The 19,638-nt window shown below is 37.6% G+C and overlaps 4 protein-coding genes across 4 annotated transcripts; all 4 read left to right on the forward strand.

The window, feature by feature from the left end:
- Positions 1–5,647: 5,647 nt before the first annotated feature.
- LOC113345958 (DNA topoisomerase 1) lies at positions 5,648–6,523 on the forward strand. The gene has a single exon (XM_026589594.1). The coding sequence runs from the start codon at positions 5,753–5,755 to the stop codon at positions 6,317–6,319; it is 567 nt and encodes a 188-aa protein (XP_026445379.1). The 5' UTR covers positions 5,648–5,752; the 3' UTR covers positions 6,320–6,523.
- A 278-nt stretch (positions 6,524–6,801) lies between these two features.
- LOC113345938 (uncharacterized protein At1g51745-like) lies at positions 6,802–11,913 on the forward strand. Its single transcript, XM_026589578.1, has 3 exons — positions 6,802–7,284; positions 8,856–9,760; positions 9,899–11,913. Exons 1-3 carry the CDS (start codon positions 7,088–7,090, stop codon positions 11,215–11,217), a joined length of 2,421 nt encoding a protein of 806 aa, XP_026445363.1. The 5' UTR covers positions 6,802–7,087; the 3' UTR covers positions 11,218–11,913.
- A 480-nt stretch (positions 11,914–12,393) lies between these two features.
- LOC113345940 (urea-proton symporter DUR3-like) lies at positions 12,394–16,520 on the forward strand. Its single transcript, XM_026589579.1, has 9 exons — positions 12,394–12,643; positions 13,266–13,373; positions 13,489–13,584; positions 13,720–13,802; positions 13,957–14,177; positions 14,335–14,597; positions 14,851–15,089; positions 15,220–15,869; positions 15,959–16,520. Exons 1-9 carry the CDS (start codon positions 12,461–12,463, stop codon positions 16,231–16,233), a joined length of 2,118 nt encoding a protein of 705 aa, XP_026445364.1. The 5' UTR covers positions 12,394–12,460; the 3' UTR covers positions 16,234–16,520.
- A 497-nt stretch (positions 16,521–17,017) lies between these two features.
- On the forward strand, positions 17,018–19,539 carry LOC113345942 (plastidal glycolate/glycerate translocator 1, chloroplastic-like). Its single transcript, XM_026589581.1, has 8 exons — positions 17,018–17,391; positions 17,493–17,808; positions 17,885–18,146; positions 18,246–18,361; positions 18,446–18,555; positions 18,652–18,829; positions 18,923–19,052; positions 19,119–19,539. The coding sequence occupies exons 1-8, from the start codon at positions 17,077–17,079 to the stop codon at positions 19,270–19,272; spliced, it is 1,581 nt and encodes a 526-aa protein (XP_026445366.1). The 5' UTR covers positions 17,018–17,076; the 3' UTR covers positions 19,273–19,539.
- The last annotated feature ends 99 nt before the right edge of the window (positions 19,540–19,638 follow it).

A 19,638-nucleotide genomic window follows, 5' to 3' on the forward strand; every position in this document is an offset into this window, starting at 1 on the left:
TTTTTGCTTTGTAATCACTGTCTTCTGGATTTGATGTCTCTATGAATTATGGCTACAATAGCTTTAGCATGCAAGTAAGCTAATTATCCTGCAAATTCTGATGCGGCTATCCTTAAATTATATTCCCATAAAAGAATCTCGGTAACCTGCAATTAAGAAGACGAAAATGTAAATAGTAGGACGAAATAAAATGAACAACTCCTAAATGAAATTTGGGATATTTTGACTCTGGTGGCACACATTTGTGTTTGGTGATTAACTTTGTCCAATTTTGAGTTTGGTGTCCAGCCAATCGATTAACTTTATTTGACCGTGTTAGACCATTAATTTTAGAGTCAAAATTGTAAAATGACAAATGAAAAATGATGATTTTTCAGAAGTTACATGGCCACGCATTTGATGGCCATTAACGGCGTAAAGTATTTTTTTTATTAATTAAAATACAAATTGAATTATTGACGGTCAAGAAGTCATTTGTTAAGTCAACTGTTTAACTGGGACCTATTTGGCACCAAATTTAGAGTTGGACAAAATTAGACATCAAACGCAAAGATGTACCATTTTATGAGCACCAAAGTCAAAATATGCCATGAAATTTTTGTTCCATCCCTAAACAATCACAGATATGTGAGCAACGTTGCTTTGCTAGTTTATGAACTTGGTATTAATGAACCATTTTTCGAACACTTACGCAAATTCTTTGTGATCTGCCGAAAATATGTCATCCGTGATATGTCGAATGGTTTTTTGGTTAGAAGTTTTTCAGTTTGATTTCTTCTTTTAATATATCTTTTGGGTTCATCTTCTTCCGTTTCAGCTTTCTTGATCACAACATCAGTTTTCTTAGAAGTACGAGTTCGCTTCCCTCTAGGCTTGGCACTCTGCTGACCATCCTTTTCATCAGACTTTGTTTCCCTAGGTTTCTTCAGTTTCTCGGCATTTCTTTCACCGGCGTCATGAGGACCTCTAAATATATGTACCTGTACAAATATAATTATTAATATATAACATCTTAAGAAACAATGAGGCAATGGACTCAAATTGTGATCGAAAATACGAATTATAAGCAAGAAAACGAGGTTAGTGATTCTACCTTAAATCTTATGTTATTTGTATCAATGAGGTCAAACAACACACAAAAACACGAAATACCATTGCACGAATATTGGTACAGGAAGTTATTGACGACTTGTCTTATAAGAAATTTCACATTTATATCTCATTTGTGCTCGGAAATCATATACAGACTATTCCCTACTTTTCTTTCTTGACATCCAAAACCTAGCTCATAGATGACTCTCTAATGAACCAGCATGGAAACAAATTACTCAACAATTTAACACGTGATTCCTGAGCTTTGCTAATGAACACGTTAGTCGGGTCCATTAAAACCAGATTGTGCAAGATTCTGTGCAACTACCAAATGTCTTCCCAAGTTAAACTTCCGCACTTTCAACAAACATGAGCCTCAGTAAATCAGTGTCTACAGTTGCCTTCTTCAATTTAGATCTGGCTTCATTTTCTATATATCATTTCTCTAGGGAAAACTAGAGCTAGGTTGGTCATTCTAGTGTGAACTAAAATATCAATGATACAAGAAAAGTCTAGAAAACTAAAATATCTAAAAAAAATCAGATTACTGGATGAGATAAGTTTGTGTGTTCTTGCAAGTCAAGTATATATATCTTGTAGTAATATTTGTGTTTGTAGCCCAAGTTGTTGTAGCTTATATAAAAGCAGTTGCATATCGATCATTTGTAGTTGTGTGAGCGTATGTTGTAAAAGGCGCTAGGCAAGGCGAGGCGCCAAACCTAGTGCCTAAGGCGTGCCTGGGCGTCGCGGAATAAATGGAAAATTGCATAAATGGGCATTTCTAGGCGCCTTGGGCGCCTTTTCTGCTAGGCGCTAGGCCTACGCTTAGTGCGCCTTTTACAACATAGGTTTGAGCAAGCAAATTAATAAGAAGCTAAAGTTTGCAGAAGTCTTGCTCCAACACTACTATCTATGTCCATATATTAGGAGCTCTGAATGATCAACTCTAGCACTATCCTCATACATCTCCAAACTAGTTGTACCAAATAATGGAGAGTTAAGTTTATACAAAAATGAACGGAACTTGACTATATTAGCATTAAGTTTGTGTATACTTGCAAGTACAGCACTACGGTGTTTACTGAGAAAAACACGAAATACTATTTGCTCGAATATTGGTACAAACCAGATAGGTAAATGTACTCTTACGTACCCGATCCGCATCGCCATGATGTGAAGATTGCCTCACTAAATCAGAGTCTACGGGAGACTTCTTCGATTCAGATCTGCCTTTATTTTTCTATCATACAATCAAACAAATAACTAAATGAATCAAACTAGCGGGCGTATTAAATCTTCATTTGTTAATCAACACGATTTGACAAACAAAACTCTTTAATCAAAAAGATTTGACAAGCAAAACTTACCAACACGGCAGAATTCTTTTTCACAATTCTAACCTGTTTTAGCCTCCGAGCCTTCTTTGCAACATCCCATTCCTTCAGCATAACACATCATTAAAAAAAATAAACAAACATTTCAAAAATCTCAACCTAATTAATGTGCCGTCACTAGAAGCTTGAAACTTAATACACGCAGCTAAAAGAAAAAAGAAACCATAAAAAACAATCATTAACTGACCGGAAATTGTCTCTTGTTTTCTGCAAAAGAGTTGTTGATGTTTGCCATTAGAAAAGAGAATTGTGTATGCAGAGGGAAAACTTAAAATGTGAAACCTAGAATTCTGCAGGGTTTACTCATCTTATTTGTGCAAGAGATATCTTTTTAGCCGTTGTGTCCAATAAATTAGGAAAGCGTGGGATAATGGTTTGCTGCCAGTACGCCACGGCTCCGGATCGTCAGTTGCAAAATACCATTTTGACGTCATTTCTTGACTAATTTGAAAGGATTTTTTAAGAGAATAATAAGGATATTTGATTTTCCCTTGATTACTTTTTTCTACCACGAGCTTATCGATCGTTTTATTTCGTTTTTGTTCATTGGCTAGTTGAGCGTCTGTGGTTGCACGGGTTCAGATGGTTTGGACCAAATTGATATATTTGCAGAAAGAATTGTAGAGCATCAAACATTTTAACTATCACGTTTTGGTCTCAATCTCCACCACCGACCAATATCTTTTTGTTCTACTTCGTCTCTATACTTCAAGGCCGGCCCTGGGGCAAAGCATCCAAAGCACCGGTTTGGGCATCAAAAAAGATTTTTTTGTCCATTCTTCACTAGAAAAGTCAACAGCATTTCCAAATATTAAGAAGCAAAAAATGAATTCCTTAGATAGATTTCCGGGATGGAAGATGGAATGCGCTTTTGAATCGGTGAGGTATTAACATCCTATTAAAGAAAACGAAGTTTTTAGAGTTTTTAATAGATCATTAGAGTTCATTTTTTGATTTCATTATGCTTATAATCATGAACTAAAAAGCTAAATAGTCGTTTAGTTTATTTACGGTGTTAATCAAATAATCTACCATTTATATAAAACCATGTACAAGGGCACAATTTGTGTATCAGCTTCGGGGCATCACCATCTCAAGGCCGGCCATGCTATACTTCATCACCACTTTGAGAGAATACTTACGCTAGATATTTAAAAGATTTGGTATGTACAAACGCTGGATATTGAAATGGTGGACAAGAGAGACAAAGGCATCATACTACTTAAGATTACTTGAGCATATATTGAGTCAACCGTTTATACTGTAGGATCATAGACTGATTTTTTGTTGGGTAGAATTTGTGTGATTTGATTAGATTTGATTAGCATGTTTTGGCAGTTAAGGAAACCCTACTGTGTATGGTATTTTTAATTAACTGTGTGATTAACTTGTTGCATATACACGGGCAATTAAAGTGCGATTAATACTATTATGACAATTGGATGATCATATTTCTAAAGCTACCTTGCTCATGTTATTGATTAAGTTAATTAAGTTAATGGGGAAAAATATTTGTAGCCCATTTTTACTTTTTTTTTTTCTTTCCAGGAACCCACAATTAAGATACCACGTATGTGAAACCCATAATTAACTATAGGCATACTAATTTTACTATCCTAGCCTCTTAACCTATTAATTAGTTTATTTTCAAAATCTATTTTTAGAAAAAGAAACCCAAATCTAGTCTTCCTCAAACAGTCAAAAAGCTATCCGTCATCTTCTTTTCATTATGTCTTGCAGCTAAAAAATTTCCAGAGCTATTATTTTTTCACCGTTTTCCATTTGTAAAAATAAACAAATCAATTATCACGCCTTGATCATCTTTCTCGCAAAGTTACCTTCTTTTATAGATCTGTAAGATTTGTTTCATTATCATAGTCTTCGTTTGGTAGTAATTCATTTATCATCGTTTTACTGATGCCTATAAGTGTTATTGGCTAAATCACCCAAGCATGTGTTTACTGGTGTGATAATCACATATTGATTGGGTTAATTCTACTCATACACATATTGACTTTTATGGTTAACCATTGCTTGTTGGTCACGAGGCTGATAATTTGTGATCTCAATTGAACGTTGTGTGATAATTGAAAGCTTTATTTGTTTTTATGAAAGTTACTGACCTTTGTTTGTTTATTTCATGGGTATGAAATCGTATTTCTGGGAATATGATTCCATACCCTTGTTTGGGATGTGTAATAACTGCAGGAATTCTATTCCTTTATTTTTAGGTTTCCCAAATAGAAAACCCATCTAGGAGGTGGATTTAGGATTCCCATCGGTTGGAAATCGATTTTCATTCAATATTTTTTTTTATTTTAGCAACCATTCTCTTACTTTTTGATCATAATCCTGACTAAACCAAACAAGATTAAAGGAATCATATTCAAAGGGAACTATATTCCGGGAATCGTATTCCTAGATATCGCATTCCCTTCCCATCAACCAAACACGCTGCTAGGTGACAGACACACCTAGATGTAGATAGTGTGGTTTCAGACACATGTAAGAAAGGAGGTTTGTGAGACAAATCACCTGGAGATAAGCTTGTGAGACAATTAATTATTGTAAAAACAAGCTTAGTAAAATAGTTTAAAATTATCCACTATTTAGAGAGATTATGAACGTAACAAAGAGAGAATTGTAATGGTCTGGTCTTAATTTCTCTTCTTTAACAAACCTCGAAATCAAGAATTATGCAAACAAACCCACCATAAAATTAAAGAAAAAAAGGATGTGGATGAACTAATTAAAACAACTCAGGATGAATTATTACTCAAACTCAGTATCAATTCGCATATAACAACCAATAATTTGAGTTCGAAGTTTACCAACAATTTAGATAAGCGTTGAGACCCCAACTCTTTTAAGATTGCCATTCAGAACCTTATACACGCCAAACGAATCAGGTATAATGACCAGGAGTTAGTCCAGTTAGCCAAGAACTTGACTCTCAAGTAGGAGGTCAGCGGAACGATTCTCCGTTTCTCCAAACTCGTGAGCGTGAATTCGCTCCACTGGCCTCTTAAATAAATCTAATTTTATTTTTGTTAATCTATTTTCTTTCCTATTAAAATATAAAAAAATTAAAAAATGGAAATAAAAATGTACAAAACTAATTACACAGCCAGTGGATTGTTTTTGTTACGGACTAGCGCCAAACGATGACGCATGATAGAGAGACTATTTTTGAGTTTCGTTATTAAAGTCTTTCGTTTTGGAAAGACAGTAAAGAAAAGGAAACCCGAGAAGCAGAATCGAAGAAGATGAGTAAGAAAACCAAGACGATGAACCCTAAAATCAAAGAAGAAATGGATGTGGATGAATTGATTAAAGCAGCTCAAGATGAATTATTACTGAAACTCAGTGTCAATTCGCATACAACTACGAATAATCTCGATTTAGATCTTCTTCATCGATTTCAAGCTCTTAAATCAAACAACAAAAAACCCTCTGTTCCTTCATCTTCATCGAAAACACCAGCTGCTGATTCTGTTTCTTCTAACGTTTCATTGCCGAGGAATGAATGTCTGGATCTGGATAGTAGATTTAATGCTCTGAAGAACAGATCTGGTTCTTCTGCAACCGCGGCTGAGATTGGACGGTTGGGATTGGATGGTGATGATCAGAGTGATGGTGATGAAGATGATGAGGTTGAGAAGTTGATTAGGTGGGCGAAAGATGCTGCCCGGCTTGATCCTTCTCCGCCGTCCGACGATGATGTTGGTGGTGATCAAGAAGATGATAGTGATGATGATGATCTCGAGGATACCGATGAAGATGATGAGGAGATAAGGAAAAAGAGTAAAGTGAAAAGCACGAAGAAGCGGTAGAAGAGTTTGTTGTGCCACTGTTTTACACTGTGTTTTTTTTTTTGGTGCATTTTAGCTGACCAACTTGCATTTTCTTACATTATTTTCCTGTTTTTGTTACTGTTTTTTGGTGATCAAAATTTACCAACAATAAATTAACTTCCACCCAAAAGCAATGCTACTTGAAGAAATGTGAGACCCGTAACTCTTAAATTAAATCAACTTCCACCAAATATCAATGAATTTTCGGTAACATCGAGTTTTATCTCGTCAGATGCGTCTAACTTGTGCTTCCACGTCAGGAAAGCAAAATGTCGGTCATCCTTTTACTAGACTACACGTGGAATCCAATGTCAGATGCGTCTAACTTGTGCTTCCACGTCAGGCAAGCAAAATGTCGGTCATCCTTTTACTAGACTACACGTGGAATCCAATAGATGTCATAGCCACGTTCACCTAAATAGCACAAACTGTACGCGATCATCTCATCTTTCACCCCACGTTTCTGTTAACTTCTCCTCCTCCTTGATCTTCAAAAAAGATAAAAACAACTTAACCATGGTTACCATCCTTTTAATCCCACCACCATCTACCCAGAAAACAACAACATCACATAGAGAGACACACAAACAACAACAAAGTAACAGAAAAGCAACACTGAAAAAGAAGAAGACTGAGAACATCTCAGATCTCTGTTTTTTCTTTCATTTCTTCAGATCAAAGCCCTAAAAAACCAAAATTAATAAGATCTAAAATGGAAATCATCATCACACCTTAGTTAAAGGGAATATGGGGATAAGAGATGGAATGATGAGTGAATTAACATCAGAAGATGCTACTGTTGGTACAATTGTATGGGTAAGAAGAAGAAATGGATCATGGTGGCCTGGTAAAATTGTTGGTCCTCAGGAATTAGCTTCTTCTCATCTTATGTCACCAAGATCTGGTACTCCTGTTAAACTTCTGGGTCGTGATGATGCTTCTGTGTAAGTTTCCCACTTGAAATTTCATCCCCTTTTCTTATAATTTGTTTTGCTGGTAAGCTGTTTGATGAAACGTCTCAAAGATAAATGTGTTAGCATGATACTGTCTTAGTGTTTTTAGTGATGGGTTTTGTTTGTATTAGTTAGGTTCATCTTTTTGATGATAATTGGTGTTGTTTTTGGCCTGGTAGTTTTGGTGGAGGAGTTAAGGTATCATCACAGGGGTGGGGGGCAAAATGGGGATTGATATGGAGTTGATTGCATTAGAAATTGGCTTGGTGATTTAGTGACTTGTTCGTTTAATTTGGTTGGTCTTACTTAAGTTTTGTTGTTAAGTGTTTTAATGAAAAGACTCAAAGTTTGGTTATGAGTAGGTTAATCTTTATGATGAGGATTGGTAGTACTGTTTTATGGCCTGGTAATTGATGGTTAGTTAAGATAGGACCACTGAGAGGAGCAAAATGGACTTGATTGGATTAGAATAGTATTGGTGGGTTAGCAAAGTAGTGTTAATTATACGGAATTAGCGGTTGTGGCGAACTCAGTTTAGGGCAGTGGGGGGCAATTGAGCCTCCCAGCGTCTATCACTGGCTCCGTCACTTCTGAGAATGTCGTATAATCTGCACTGATGAGCTTCCTTAACATGATACCCGTTAGTAATGGGCTTGGTGGGGTTAGCATATATTGTGGATTAGACGAAAGTACCAGCAGTGGCAGACCTGCATACGGTATTGGAGGGAGAATCCCCCATGACCTATGGTGCCGTCACTGTGGGTACTTTCGTCTAAATCCAGACTTATGGTTTATCTTAACATGATACTGTTTATCAGAATTTAGAAACCAGATGTGTTGATCTTTGTGATGATAACTGGCACCGTTTTTGACCTGGTGACCTGTGGTGACAAAACCACCATAGCACCAGTGAGGGGGGCTGGGGGCCAGAATAGACTTTGATTGCATTAGAAATATGCCTGGTGGATCAGCACTTAAGTGTTAACCAGACGAAATTATCGGCAGTTGCGGATCCAGTCTAGGGCCATTAGGATGTAATTACCCCTCGTCCATGACCTATGCTGGCTCCGTCACTGCTTGTAATATTGTTGAATTCACACTTACGAACTGAATATATATTTCACCATTTTTTGATTATTTGATCAATGGCATTGAAATGAGCGTTACTTGATATGAAATGGACATGCTTTTAGATCATTGAAAATACAGCAGATTAAAGAAGTCATTATGCTGGGAAGTAATAGAAATGAAAGAGTTATCTGCTTTCGTAATACAAAATATTGGTTGTTAATTGGTGAAAAACATTCAGAAATTCTTTGGTTCTCAAGGCTGAGAGTAAACTAGTAAACCAGCATTCTTGAAGTTGCTAAGAATGGTACTGTTTTAGTAGTTTAATGTCCGGTCTGCATCACTCAGTATAGGAGTATATGGACTGATTTTCACTATCAATTGAAGTTCATAATCAGTTCATCTGCTTGTGGACTACTTCAATTAACACATCTCTGCCTTAAGAAGTGCATACTATTCTCCACTTCATCTTGGTTGAATATTTTTTGTTTCAGGGATTGGTACAATTTAGAGAAGTCCAGGCGTGTAAAGGCATTTCGATGTGGTGAGTTTGATGATTGCATTGAAAAGGCTGCAAGCTTTCAGGGAAAAACCCCTGTAAAGAAAAGAGAGAAATATGCTCGTCGAGAAGATGCAATTCGTCATGCACTTGAGCTTGAGAGGGAACAGCTGGAAAAGAAGCCAAAATTACGTAGTGGTGCTAATAGTTTCAGAAATAAAAAATTGAAAAATGGGTTGGGTACTCTGGATAATCTTGCAAATGGTCAGTCCATTCTCAAATCACAGACAACTTCAAAGAAATTAGATTCATCTGTTCAGGTAAAGAGCATGGGGAATTCTTTATATGCTCGGAAATCTAAACATGGGAAGCAACCAACCTCTGAAGGTAAAACTCCCCCTCAAGCATATACTCATGTCAAGGTGGAACCTACTACTGTTCAAAGTGTTGGAGTTGAATGTCCTGCTAACAGGAGTGAAAAATTGCTGGACATGAAAAGGAAAAGGGCTGCGGTTCAACCATCCGAGTTCCCTGCTAAAAAACGTGATAGACGTCGTTGTCTTTCTAAAGTATTACAAAATAGTGCAAAGGTTGATGGTGAAAGCGTTTCTACCTCTGCCCAAGGTGAAAAAGTGCAGACAGAAGATTTATGCAGAATGAACAGAATACAGGGTGTTAGTTTTCCAGCTGAGTTGAATAATGGATTGGATCATACAGATAATCCTGGAGACAAGATGCTGAGTTTAAAATCTCAGTTTAAAACAGATCGCTGTCATGTGGACCCAAGTTCTTCAACCGAGGAGAATAGCTCATCTGGAACAATGGAAGACGAATCATCTGATACATCTGATAGTGAAGATGTTGATCAGGATATGGATGAAAATACACCCATGGTTCCAAGTAAGATCTTTAAGCTCATCTGATTTTGGGATTTTATTTTATTTTTATTTTTATGCACAAAATTGATTGTATTATTAAATTATGTATGATTATATAAGTTGGCTCATTCGGTACTGCTTTGTCTTCCTGGATGTGCAGATGCTATTGGGAAAGTATATTCTGGTAGACACATAACTGGTAACAGTTATAATAAGTTCCAGTCTGGTAGAATGGGCGTGGACGAACTGGATGAGGCAGCATATCCTGCTTACAGATCCCAGCAACATATATTTGACCAAAGTCCAGTGGATTATGCTGGTGTGAAGTCATCTAGATGGCAATTTAAGGGGCGGAACATACATAGTGAGCCAAGAAGATCCATGGATTCAATGGATCAAGATAATTCAAATGGAATATTTCAGGGCACGTATCTTGATAGAAGACCGAATCTATATCACAAAAGTGATGAGCTGGACAACCGTTTTGAGGACGAGCTGATTGAGAACTGGGGATATGGAAGAAAAAAGTACCAACCAAAACTTGAAGCTGCTGGAAATGATCGTGACAGAAAGTGCCGTAACTTCTTCGATTCTGAAGGAAATTGGGAGCGTAATGGGCTATCTCAGGTAGCATCAAGAAGATACTGGGGTGAATCTAGTGAGCGGTTTCAACCAGCTTATGGCAGCCATTATCTCAATGATCGCACGAAATCCTTGCTGGTGGATGTGGATATAAAGGTCCAATCTGGTTACCATGGGGAACATGTTCCTTTGGTTTCTTTGATGAGCCGATTGAATGGAAAAGCGATAATAGGGCACCCTATCCGGATTGAAGTGTTAGAAGATGATTCAATGGATCCTATTTTGGCAAGTCAAGATTTGAGGGAGGCCACCATCTATGGCAATGGTGGTATGTCTCCAGTTCCGCCAGCTTGGAGAACTGCCAGAAGGACAGTTATGCTTCGCATCCGACGTCCTAATCCTTCATCATCAGCCGCATTGAATGGTGGCCAGGCTGAGGCTTCCAATCAGAGTTTTTATCGACCCCCAGATTTGGAGACCAAGCTTTCACTGTACAGGAAATCATATTCAAGCAGTCAGAAAACAAGTAGAGACATCTCGGAAGTTCATAGTTCGAGGAAGACTCAAAATGAATCGTTGAAAAAAGTAACATTGGCTAGCCAAAGAACAAGAATGCTGTCATCATTTGCTGCTGAACGAAAACACAATGGTAAAGCCATGTCTGATCAAAAGCTCCTGAGTAGAAGTACTGTGGCGGGATTGAACAAATGGGACGAGGTTGGACCTACTGTAGTAACCTGCATCCCTGTGAAACTTGTGTTTAGTAGGTTAATGGAAACAATAGGTAGGCCTCCCTCATCTAGAACAGAGAGACGGAGCTATACTGTGGCGATAAATGGTGGTGATAATGGAAAAGAAGACACTATTGTTACAGAGTTTCCTGTGAAGGAAGTTTAGGTGTGTGGAAATGCTGTAATACATATTCAGTATTACAGTGCGCGACTCCTTTTGTGCATTTCCTGGATAAAAAACCCAAAATAAAGCATCCGTTTATTAGAGATGATAGAGGCAGTTGTTCGTGGGGGAGAACCCTTTTGTGCATTTCCTGGATAAAAAACCCAAAATAAAGCATCCGTTTATTAGAGATGATAGAGGCAGTTGTTCGTGGGGCGTTCTCCCTGACAACCCTCATTGAAGGAATGTAATCTTAAATTTATACTTAAAATTTTGTAGTTTTATAGGCTTAGGATACACAGTGCCTGCCTCGGGATGTTTCAAGTGATTGTGGTGCGGCTCAGGTCAAATCAGATGCTCTCCTTCCTCCCCCTTTGGATTCAGAGTTCCAGCAGACAATGGTACATTTCCAGTGATCAAGTTTCTCTTTTGGTGTTGAAGTGTTTGCTTTTACACTCTTGTATAGTTTGTACTAGAGCCTTGTCAGTATGTCAGTATCGGCTTTGGCCACTCATATAATTTAGAAATATGAAACAAGAACATAACATTTTTACACTGTTTGTCGTATGGTTTGTTTGTTCTAAGAGTTGTGTTTGGATGTGGAAGACTTAGCTCAACACCATCCACAAACCCATTCTAGAAACTTGTATTCCAGTTTTAGTTGACTATAAAATCTACCAATCAAAGAGTTTTCTGACATCACCATGTTTTATTGGTTCTTGTCCCTGTCATATGTATGGTCATTCTGATGCTGTTTAGAGTTGAATTTGATAACTTTTTTAGCTGTAACTTTGATGCAGTCATCTTGAGATTGCAGGCAGTATACTGGGGAGAATGATAGTAGATTGTTAAATTAGGAAAGAAAATAGAAATAAATGATGTAGAAGAAACAGAAATGAATCTTTTGGGTACCAATTATTGCTGTGTGTATTGAATGTCAAACAGTTTATAAATTTTCTAATCCCACTCTCAACCAAATGGGATTAGAAATATTCTGATATCTGAGAGTAAGCCAAAATTTCATAGAAGAAGGCGGAGCTCTCATTGGACATTTCTATCAGAAGCAAACAGGTACAGATTCAATGTCAAATGTACTTGGGTAACTGACAATCACCCTTTATCTTTCTTTTTTCTCTCTCCTAATCATATGTTTCACTATATATTGTACTGGGTTTTAGCTTCTTTAGCTTGATATCATCGAGAGAAAGAAAGAACCCAAATTAGGATTGAATTTCTCTTGATCCTCATGGCTTCTTCTTCCTTGCAGTGTCCACCTTTTGGGTTTTCAGGGAAGTATTACCACATATCAGGTGCCGATTGCGTACGCCAAGGCAGTTTTTTCGAGGGGAAAACAGTTCTGAATCAAGGTGTTGGATATGCTGTTATATTAGGATTTGGAGCTTTCTTTGCCTTCTTCACTTCTTTCTTGGTATGTATGACTAACCTAACCATATCTGAAATGAATGGATGGTATGAGTTTGCTCATTCTTTTTCTGTATCATATGTTTTTATGTTATGTGTTCAATTAATCTTAGTTAGTTATGAAGTTTTACTTACTCGGTTGAGAACTTCAAATTTTTGTTGGAAGTCAGGTCTCCGATTCGATCTTTATCCTTCCTCTAAGAGACCGGTTGTGTATCAATCAACACCAACATGTTCTACTGCATCTACTTGATTCCGTTTTTCTTTTTTCATTTGTTAATTTCTTCAAGAATCTTGATGGATAGATTCAATTATTAGATTCCATAACATAATTGGTGGATTATGTTGACTTTCTTGGACATAGGAAAGTGATCCATTTATCTTCTTTGTTTTAGTTTTTTTCTTTAGCATATGAGAATTAGTCTATTGAGATGTCTTTTTCTTTCAACATGAAACTGAATAAACAAAGTACTTCTTAATTCAAAGATGAATAGTTTACATATATTATGTCCATCACATATTCGAAGATGATGGAATCTGCTTCATCTCCATTTCCCAAAATAGTAAAGAATATCTTACTTGTAGAAAACAAAAAAAAATGTTTATTCTGATTTGAAATTGATATTTAGGTATGGCTTGAAAAGCGTTATGTGGGAGCTCGTCACACGTCTGAATGGTTCAACACTGCTGGGAGGAATGTGAAAACTGGACTGATTGCCAGTGTTATTGTTTCTCAGGTAACAACCAAGTAATTTCATATGTATTTGACTTTTGCAGTATTGTTTTAGTTTACACTAAAGGAATTTTTAACAAACCTAAAGTATCTTAATATTTTCTATCGGGATTCTCAAGTGGACGTGGGCTGCTACAATACTTCAAAGCTCTAATGTTGCTTGGAAATATGGTATTAGTGGGCCGTTCTGGTATGCGAGTGGAGCAACCATCCAGGTTGGGCACTTTCACAAAGCTTTATGTTGATGATCGGTTCTTAGATCAACCTTCAATTTTATATAAAAAAAAATTATTCTAAGTTTTAACACGCTTCAAGTTTGCTTATGTGCCTGATTCTTGTATGTTAACCAGGTTCTCTTGTTTGGTGTTATTGCTATTGAGATCAAAAGGAAGGCTCCTCATGCTCATACTGTTTGTGAAATTGTACGAGCTCGGTATGTATTACAACTTTACATTGTTTGATCTTCTTATTTGTTTCGGGGTTGACTGCTAAACATTTTTTTCACTACCTATTCAAAATATTTTGCTTGGAGCACGTTAAGTTCTCAATTAACTGCAGATTATGACAATTTGAACAAGATTTTTCAGGTGGGGAGTTCATGCCCATATTGTCTTCCTCGGCTTTTGCTTCTTAACAAATATTATAGTTACAGCAATGCTGCTTCTTGGCGGTTCTGCTGTCGTAAATGCACTTACTGGAGTGAACATCTATGCTGCAAGTTTTCTAATCCCTCTTGGTGTGATAGTCTATACGTTAGCTGGTGGATTGAAGGCCACTTTCTTGGCTAGCTACATTCATTCTGTTATTGGTAATTGTTCCACCATTATTTAGCTTTTTTATAATGCCACCAAGATTCTCTGTCAACCTTGTAGTGTTTATATGATATCATGTTGGCTACTTTGTTTTTTGCCTTCTTATAGGCTTTAAGATGTCTAATTTTCTGTTTATTTGCTTAATTGTTTCAGTCCATGTGGCACTGGTTATATTTGTGTTTCTGGTTTACACTTCAAGTAGTGAGCTGGGTAGTCCTAAAGTTGTATATGAACGCCTCTTGGAAGTTGGGAGCAAATTGAGGGTCTGTATAGAACCAATTACTCATCCTGGGCAATCCTGCGGGCCTGCTAGTGGCAACCACAAAGGATCATATGCTACGATGTTGAGTTCAGGTGGTCTTGTTTTTGGTATCATCAATATTGTTGGCAATTTCGGTACCGTTTTTGTGGACAATGTAAGTTTGAATCACTTTAATATATCACAAGTCTAGGTAATGAGTTTGTTAAACATGAAACTATTAGCAGCGAGGGCTTTAAACTGGTGGATTAAACATTTTAGGGAACTATTTAAATTGAGAACCTCCATCTTGAAGTTTCAGTTATTATCTGCTCAGAATATTAGACATGCATGATAAATTAGTTAGTTCTTGTGCCTAAATATGCTCATGTTTTCAATGGGTAAATGATTGTGGTCATGCACTTGCGTAGGGATATTGGGTCAGTGCAATAGCTGCAAGACCTTCATCAACTCACAAGGGATACTTATTGGGTGGGCTTGTTTGGTTTGCGGTGCCTTTTTCCTTGGCGACATCACTTGGTATAGGTGCACTTGCTCTAGATCTTCCCATAACAGCAAGTGAAGCGGATCATGGTCTTGTTCCTCCTGCCACTGCTATAGCTTTGATGGGCAAAGGAGGATCAGTTCTTCTTCTCACTATGCTGTTTATGTAAGTCCACCTTTGATACATATCCTTGTTTCTTTAAGTTTCCGCCACAACAATAGAAATTAAATTTTTTAGATTTCTTCATTTAGAACATGAGGATATGCAATCTTGAATGTGCTGTTAATATGCGCAGGGCTGTGACGTCAGCTGGTTCCTCTGAACTAATCGCAGTTTCCTCCTTATGCACATATGATATCTATCGGACGTACATAAATCCCAATGCAACTGGAAAACAAATTCTGAAAGTGTCTAGAATTGTAGTTTTCGGTTTCGGATGTTTCATGGGTGTACTAGCTGTCATACTGAACAAAGCAGGAGTTTCCTTAGGTTGGATGTATTTAGCCATGGGAGTTTTTATTGGTTCAGCTGTTCTTCCTATAGCATTCATGCTTTTATGGAGGAAAGCCAACGGAATAGGTGCTATTCTTGGATCTATTATTGGTTGTATTTTAGGAGTTATCACATGGTTAACTGTAACCAGCGTACAGTACGGTCGTGTTAATCTTGACACAACTGGCCGTGATGCTCCGATGCTCGCTGGAAATCTAGTATCAATATTGGGTGGTGGAGCTATTCATGCAGCGTTCAGTTTTTTGTGGCCTCAAAACTATGATTGGGAAACAACGAAGCAAATAACAACAGTTGAGAAGGAAACGAGTGAATTACCAGCTGAAGAGTTCAAACCTGAAAAACTACTTGCAGCGAAAGCTTGGATAGTGAAATGGGGGGTCGTATTTACTGTTGTCATTGTGATACTGTGGCCTTTATTGTCTCTTCCAGCAGGTACCCGCCATTTATCTCAATATTTACGGTTTAGTCGTTCAACTTGAATTCATTATGATTTATAAATTCTGCGAACTCGCCAAATGCAGGAGCCTTCAATTTGGGATACTTCACATTCTGGGCAGTTATAGCTATTTTATGGGGAACAATTGGATCTGCTGTGATTATTGCCTTACCCTTGATCGAGAGTTGGGACACGATCCAACTCATCTTAATTGGAATGCTTACAAACAAGAAACCGATGACCGTACCCGACGCAGAACAACTTCAATCACCAGAGATAGAGAAGACCAAAAAGAACACAGATGACATACGAGACTCAGAATTCCATCCACATAAACCAACTTTGGACCGAGTTGGTTGAAGCATTAAGGCGTGCAGTTTGAAGTTGAAAGTGAAGTTAATATTTCTAAAATGTTTGTAATTTTCTTCCATTATCGTTTGTCCATATAAGTCTTGAACTTGATTCGAATAAAGTTGGATTGATTGATCTTAAATACGTCGGTAACATAGACCACCAGCTGAGTGGGTCTTGCCAATTGACCGCATGGTCCTGCAAACCTGATGGTCATGAACTCCTTGGTGTAAACCTCCACCGCTGAGACCATTTTCAGGGTCTTTAAGAATGATTAATGCATTTCACTTCATTCCCCTTAAATTGTGGAAGTATCGAAAGCCCAATTCTGACAATAAGTTACTCGCTCTGTTACACAAAAAGTGAGTCAATTTTGGCATAATTTTATGTAAAAATGAAAAAGCGTAAATATGAAACAGAGGTAGTACTCCCTCAATCCCACTATTAGATGACCTAGTGTCCAATTAATAGTTGATTTTATATAAATTGATACTCATGTTTATATTAATTGCGTAAATGTTTTAAAATGATTTTCAATGATATAAAATTTACGCATTTCCGTGTGATATAGTATGAGAGATAAATTATTTCTAAATTGTGCTCTTAGGTCATCTAAGGAGAATTGAGCAGTGGATGTGACACGGCAGATGAGAGGTCGATCTCCTGTGTACAGGGTGTCAAAATTCAGTTGATTTTGCCGCTAAAAAAGCTGGTAAATTTTGAAAGATTCATATATGAGGAGGAGAAAGACAAAATCTCATCCTTGTTGATCCAAACGGTCATTTCTGTCCATACAAACTAACTTTTTATGATTCACACCCAAATTTCATCTCTCTCTCTGTCAGTCTATCCATGGCATTTGCTTCAGCAACACCACTTTCCTCTTCCAGATGCTACTCAGCAGTCCTTGAAAAACCAAGAGTATCTCTTGTGACTAAATGTAACCACACTTCACCTAAAATCAGGTCATCATTTGATTTTGGTGTAGCCCATTCGCGTAATCAGTCGAAATGTCAATCAGTGTTGAAACCAGTAATGGTTCATGGACTTGGATCATCATCCAGGTTCCTGAACATGGACCATACAGAAATATACGGCACCGGACGGAAACAAAACCGAGTTGCAATCAAAACTAAGGCAACCAAGGATGGAATTGCTCTTCCAAGTGTGAGAAATGACTTTGGCTCATTTTTTTTTTTCTTTCAGACTTTGGATTTTTGTTTAATGTTTTGATGGTGAGTATTTTTTATGGGTAGGTGTGATTTTAGGCTGTGGAAGTTCTACATTTGGCTGTCTCACTTGGTACAATCCTAGCAGCGGATAAATTTCTAAAACAAGCTTTTGTAGCTGCTTCAATCAAGTTCCCAAGTGCTCTTTTTGGGATGTTTTGCGTCTTCTCCGTTCTGACAATTCTCGATTTAACTCTCCCGTCGGTTGCTTCAAACCTTGTTTCGTTTTTTGCTCCAGCAAATTTGTTTATTCAGAGATGGCTGCCATTGTTTTATGTTCCGTCTTTAGTGGTTTTGCCGCTGGCTGTCAAGGATATACCGGCTGCTTCAGGGCTCAAGATCTGCTTCATAATAGGTAACTGAAACTAAACGCGGCGATTGAATTACTCTGATACTTATTGAATTTGTATTCATTACTTGTTTTTTTGTAGTTGTGGGTTGGTTGGCATCGCTCGCTGTTGCGGGTTATACAGCAATTGCGGTACGGAATCTTGTGAAGACTGAAATGGTGGATGCTGAACCTATGCAGAAACCTTCTCCATTCTCAAGCTTTGAAATAGGGGCTTGGACTGCGATATTTGTAGCATCATTTGCTGTGGCCTACGTTAACCCAATTGCGCTTGGCACAAGTGCATTGACATGCCTTCCTTTCTTACTTGCAGCTACTGTGCTAGGGTACATGGTCGGTACAGGGTACGTAATGGCATCTTCTCAAGCATGAAAACCACAATAACATGGTGCATTGTCTTCGATTGTAATCTAAGAATTCTGATTGGTGATGGATATCTTCAGGTTGCCGCCCGCAATCAAGATAGTACTCCATCCGATTATTTCCTGCACATTATCTGCACTTGCTGCAGCATTTTCTTACGCTTATTTCTCGGGAACTGGATTGGACGCTGTTCTAGGTATTACTAATTTAGTACCTGCTGTAGTGTTCATTCATCAATTCTGCATTGTGCCGAGGGAAAAAACTTAACAGGTTACTGCAGGACTCTATCTGACAAAGGCGTCGTCTAATCCTGGAGCTGGTGATATACTAATGGGATTCCTGGGCTCGGTTATTATTTCTTTCGCATTCTCAATGTTCAAACAGAGAAAGGTACAATGGCAACCACTAAATGCTCAAAACCACACTCTGCAGTTGATGAATGTGCAAGTGTTTATGTATCTGACACAAAATTTACGTTTTGACCAGCTGGTGAAGAGGCATGCGGCAGAGATCTTCACATCTGTGATCATTTCAACCATATTTTCGTTATATTCAACAGCTCTCATTGGACGCCTCATAAGCTTAGAACCAACTTTGACGCTATCAATTTTACCAAGATGCATCACTGTGGCATTAGCCCTCAGCATTGTCTCCTTGTTTGATGGTAAGCATCGCAATACTTTGTTTCTTTCTTTTCGAGTACTGGTCTTAAGTTCTGATGAATGTTTCGTTGTTCTGTGTGTACGTACTTGCGTAGGTGCCAATGCTTCTCTAACAGCTGCAACAGTTGTAGTAACTGGTTTAGTCGGCGCTAATTTCGTGCAAGTAATGCTCGATAACCTTAAGTTAAAGGATCCTATTGCTCGAGGAATAGCTACTGCATCAAGGTAAAAACTTTTCAGATGCCATCCAACTTCTTTCCCAGGCATCAACTAAAACCATTTTTTTTACAGTGCACATGGGTTGGGGACGGCGGCATTATCTGCAAAAGAACCAGAAGCACTCCCATTTTGTGCTATTGCGTATGCACTGACCGGTATCTTTGGTTCATTGATTTGTTCAGTTCCTTTGGTAAGAAAAAGTTTGCTCTTAATCGTTGGTGCCTGAGTAGACACCAAGAACCAAAAGATTTATTCATATTCCATTTCCATTCTTTTGATATATATATATATATATATATATTATGTATAAGGAATCAACTCAGAGCATATATTTGTATAATTACAAGTTACAGTGAGTTACAAGTTGGTAGAAGATTAATGACAGTTAATCCATCAGGCGTCACATAACTTCGATGCTAATTCGAAGTTGAGCTGTGTAGAATATCCAAAACGATAACAACAAGGGATAATATTCCTCACATTCTCCGTTTTCTACACAGTGTACAACTAATTACTCACTGTATCTATTATGTCCATAACCCAAATGAACAAAAAAAACTTAAAATTGATGTTTACAAGAAAAACCCTTGTT

Source organism: Papaver somniferum, unplaced genomic scaffold (genome assembly GCF_003573695.1).
Source record: "Papaver somniferum cultivar HN1 unplaced genomic scaffold, ASM357369v1 unplaced-scaffold_84, whole genome shotgun sequence".
Classification (NCBI taxonomy): domain Eukaryota; kingdom Viridiplantae; phylum Streptophyta; class Magnoliopsida; order Ranunculales; family Papaveraceae; genus Papaver; species Papaver somniferum.

Coding starts and splice junctions, on each gene's coding strand:
- LOC113345958 (XM_026589594.1), top strand. CDS start 5,753: ATGAGTAAGAAAACCAAGACGATGAACCCTAAAATCAAAGAAGAAATG.
- LOC113345938 (XM_026589578.1), top strand. CDS start 7,088: ATGGGGATAAGAGATGGAATGATGAGTGAATTAACATCAGAAGATGCT. Junction 7,285..8,855: donor GGTCGTGATGATGCTTCTGT/GTAAGTTTCCCA, acceptor TTTTTGTTTCAG/GGATTGGTACAATTTAGAGA. Junction 9,761..9,898: donor AAATACACCCATGGTTCCAA/GTAAGATCTTTA, acceptor CTGGATGTGCAG/ATGCTATTGGGAAAGTATAT.
- LOC113345940 (XM_026589579.1), top strand. CDS start 12,461: ATGGCTTCTTCTTCCTTGCAGTGTCCACCTTTTGGGTTTTCAGGGAAG. Junction 13,374..13,488: donor CCAGTGTTATTGTTTCTCAG/GTAACAACCAAG, acceptor GGGATTCTCAAG/TGGACGTGGGCTGCTACAAT. Junction 13,803..13,956: donor TGTGAAATTGTACGAGCTCG/GTATGTATTACA, acceptor AAGATTTTTCAG/GTGGGGAGTTCATGCCCATA.
- LOC113345942 (XM_026589581.1), top strand. CDS start 17,077: ATGGCATTTGCTTCAGCAACACCACTTTCCTCTTCCAGATGCTACTCA. Junction 18,362..18,445: donor TGGATTGGACGCTGTTCTAG/GTATTACTAATT, acceptor AGGTTACTGCAG/GACTCTATCTGACAAAGGCG. Junction 19,053..19,118: donor GGAATAGCTACTGCATCAAG/GTAAAAACTTTT, acceptor TTTTTTTTACAG/TGCACATGGGTTGGGGACGG.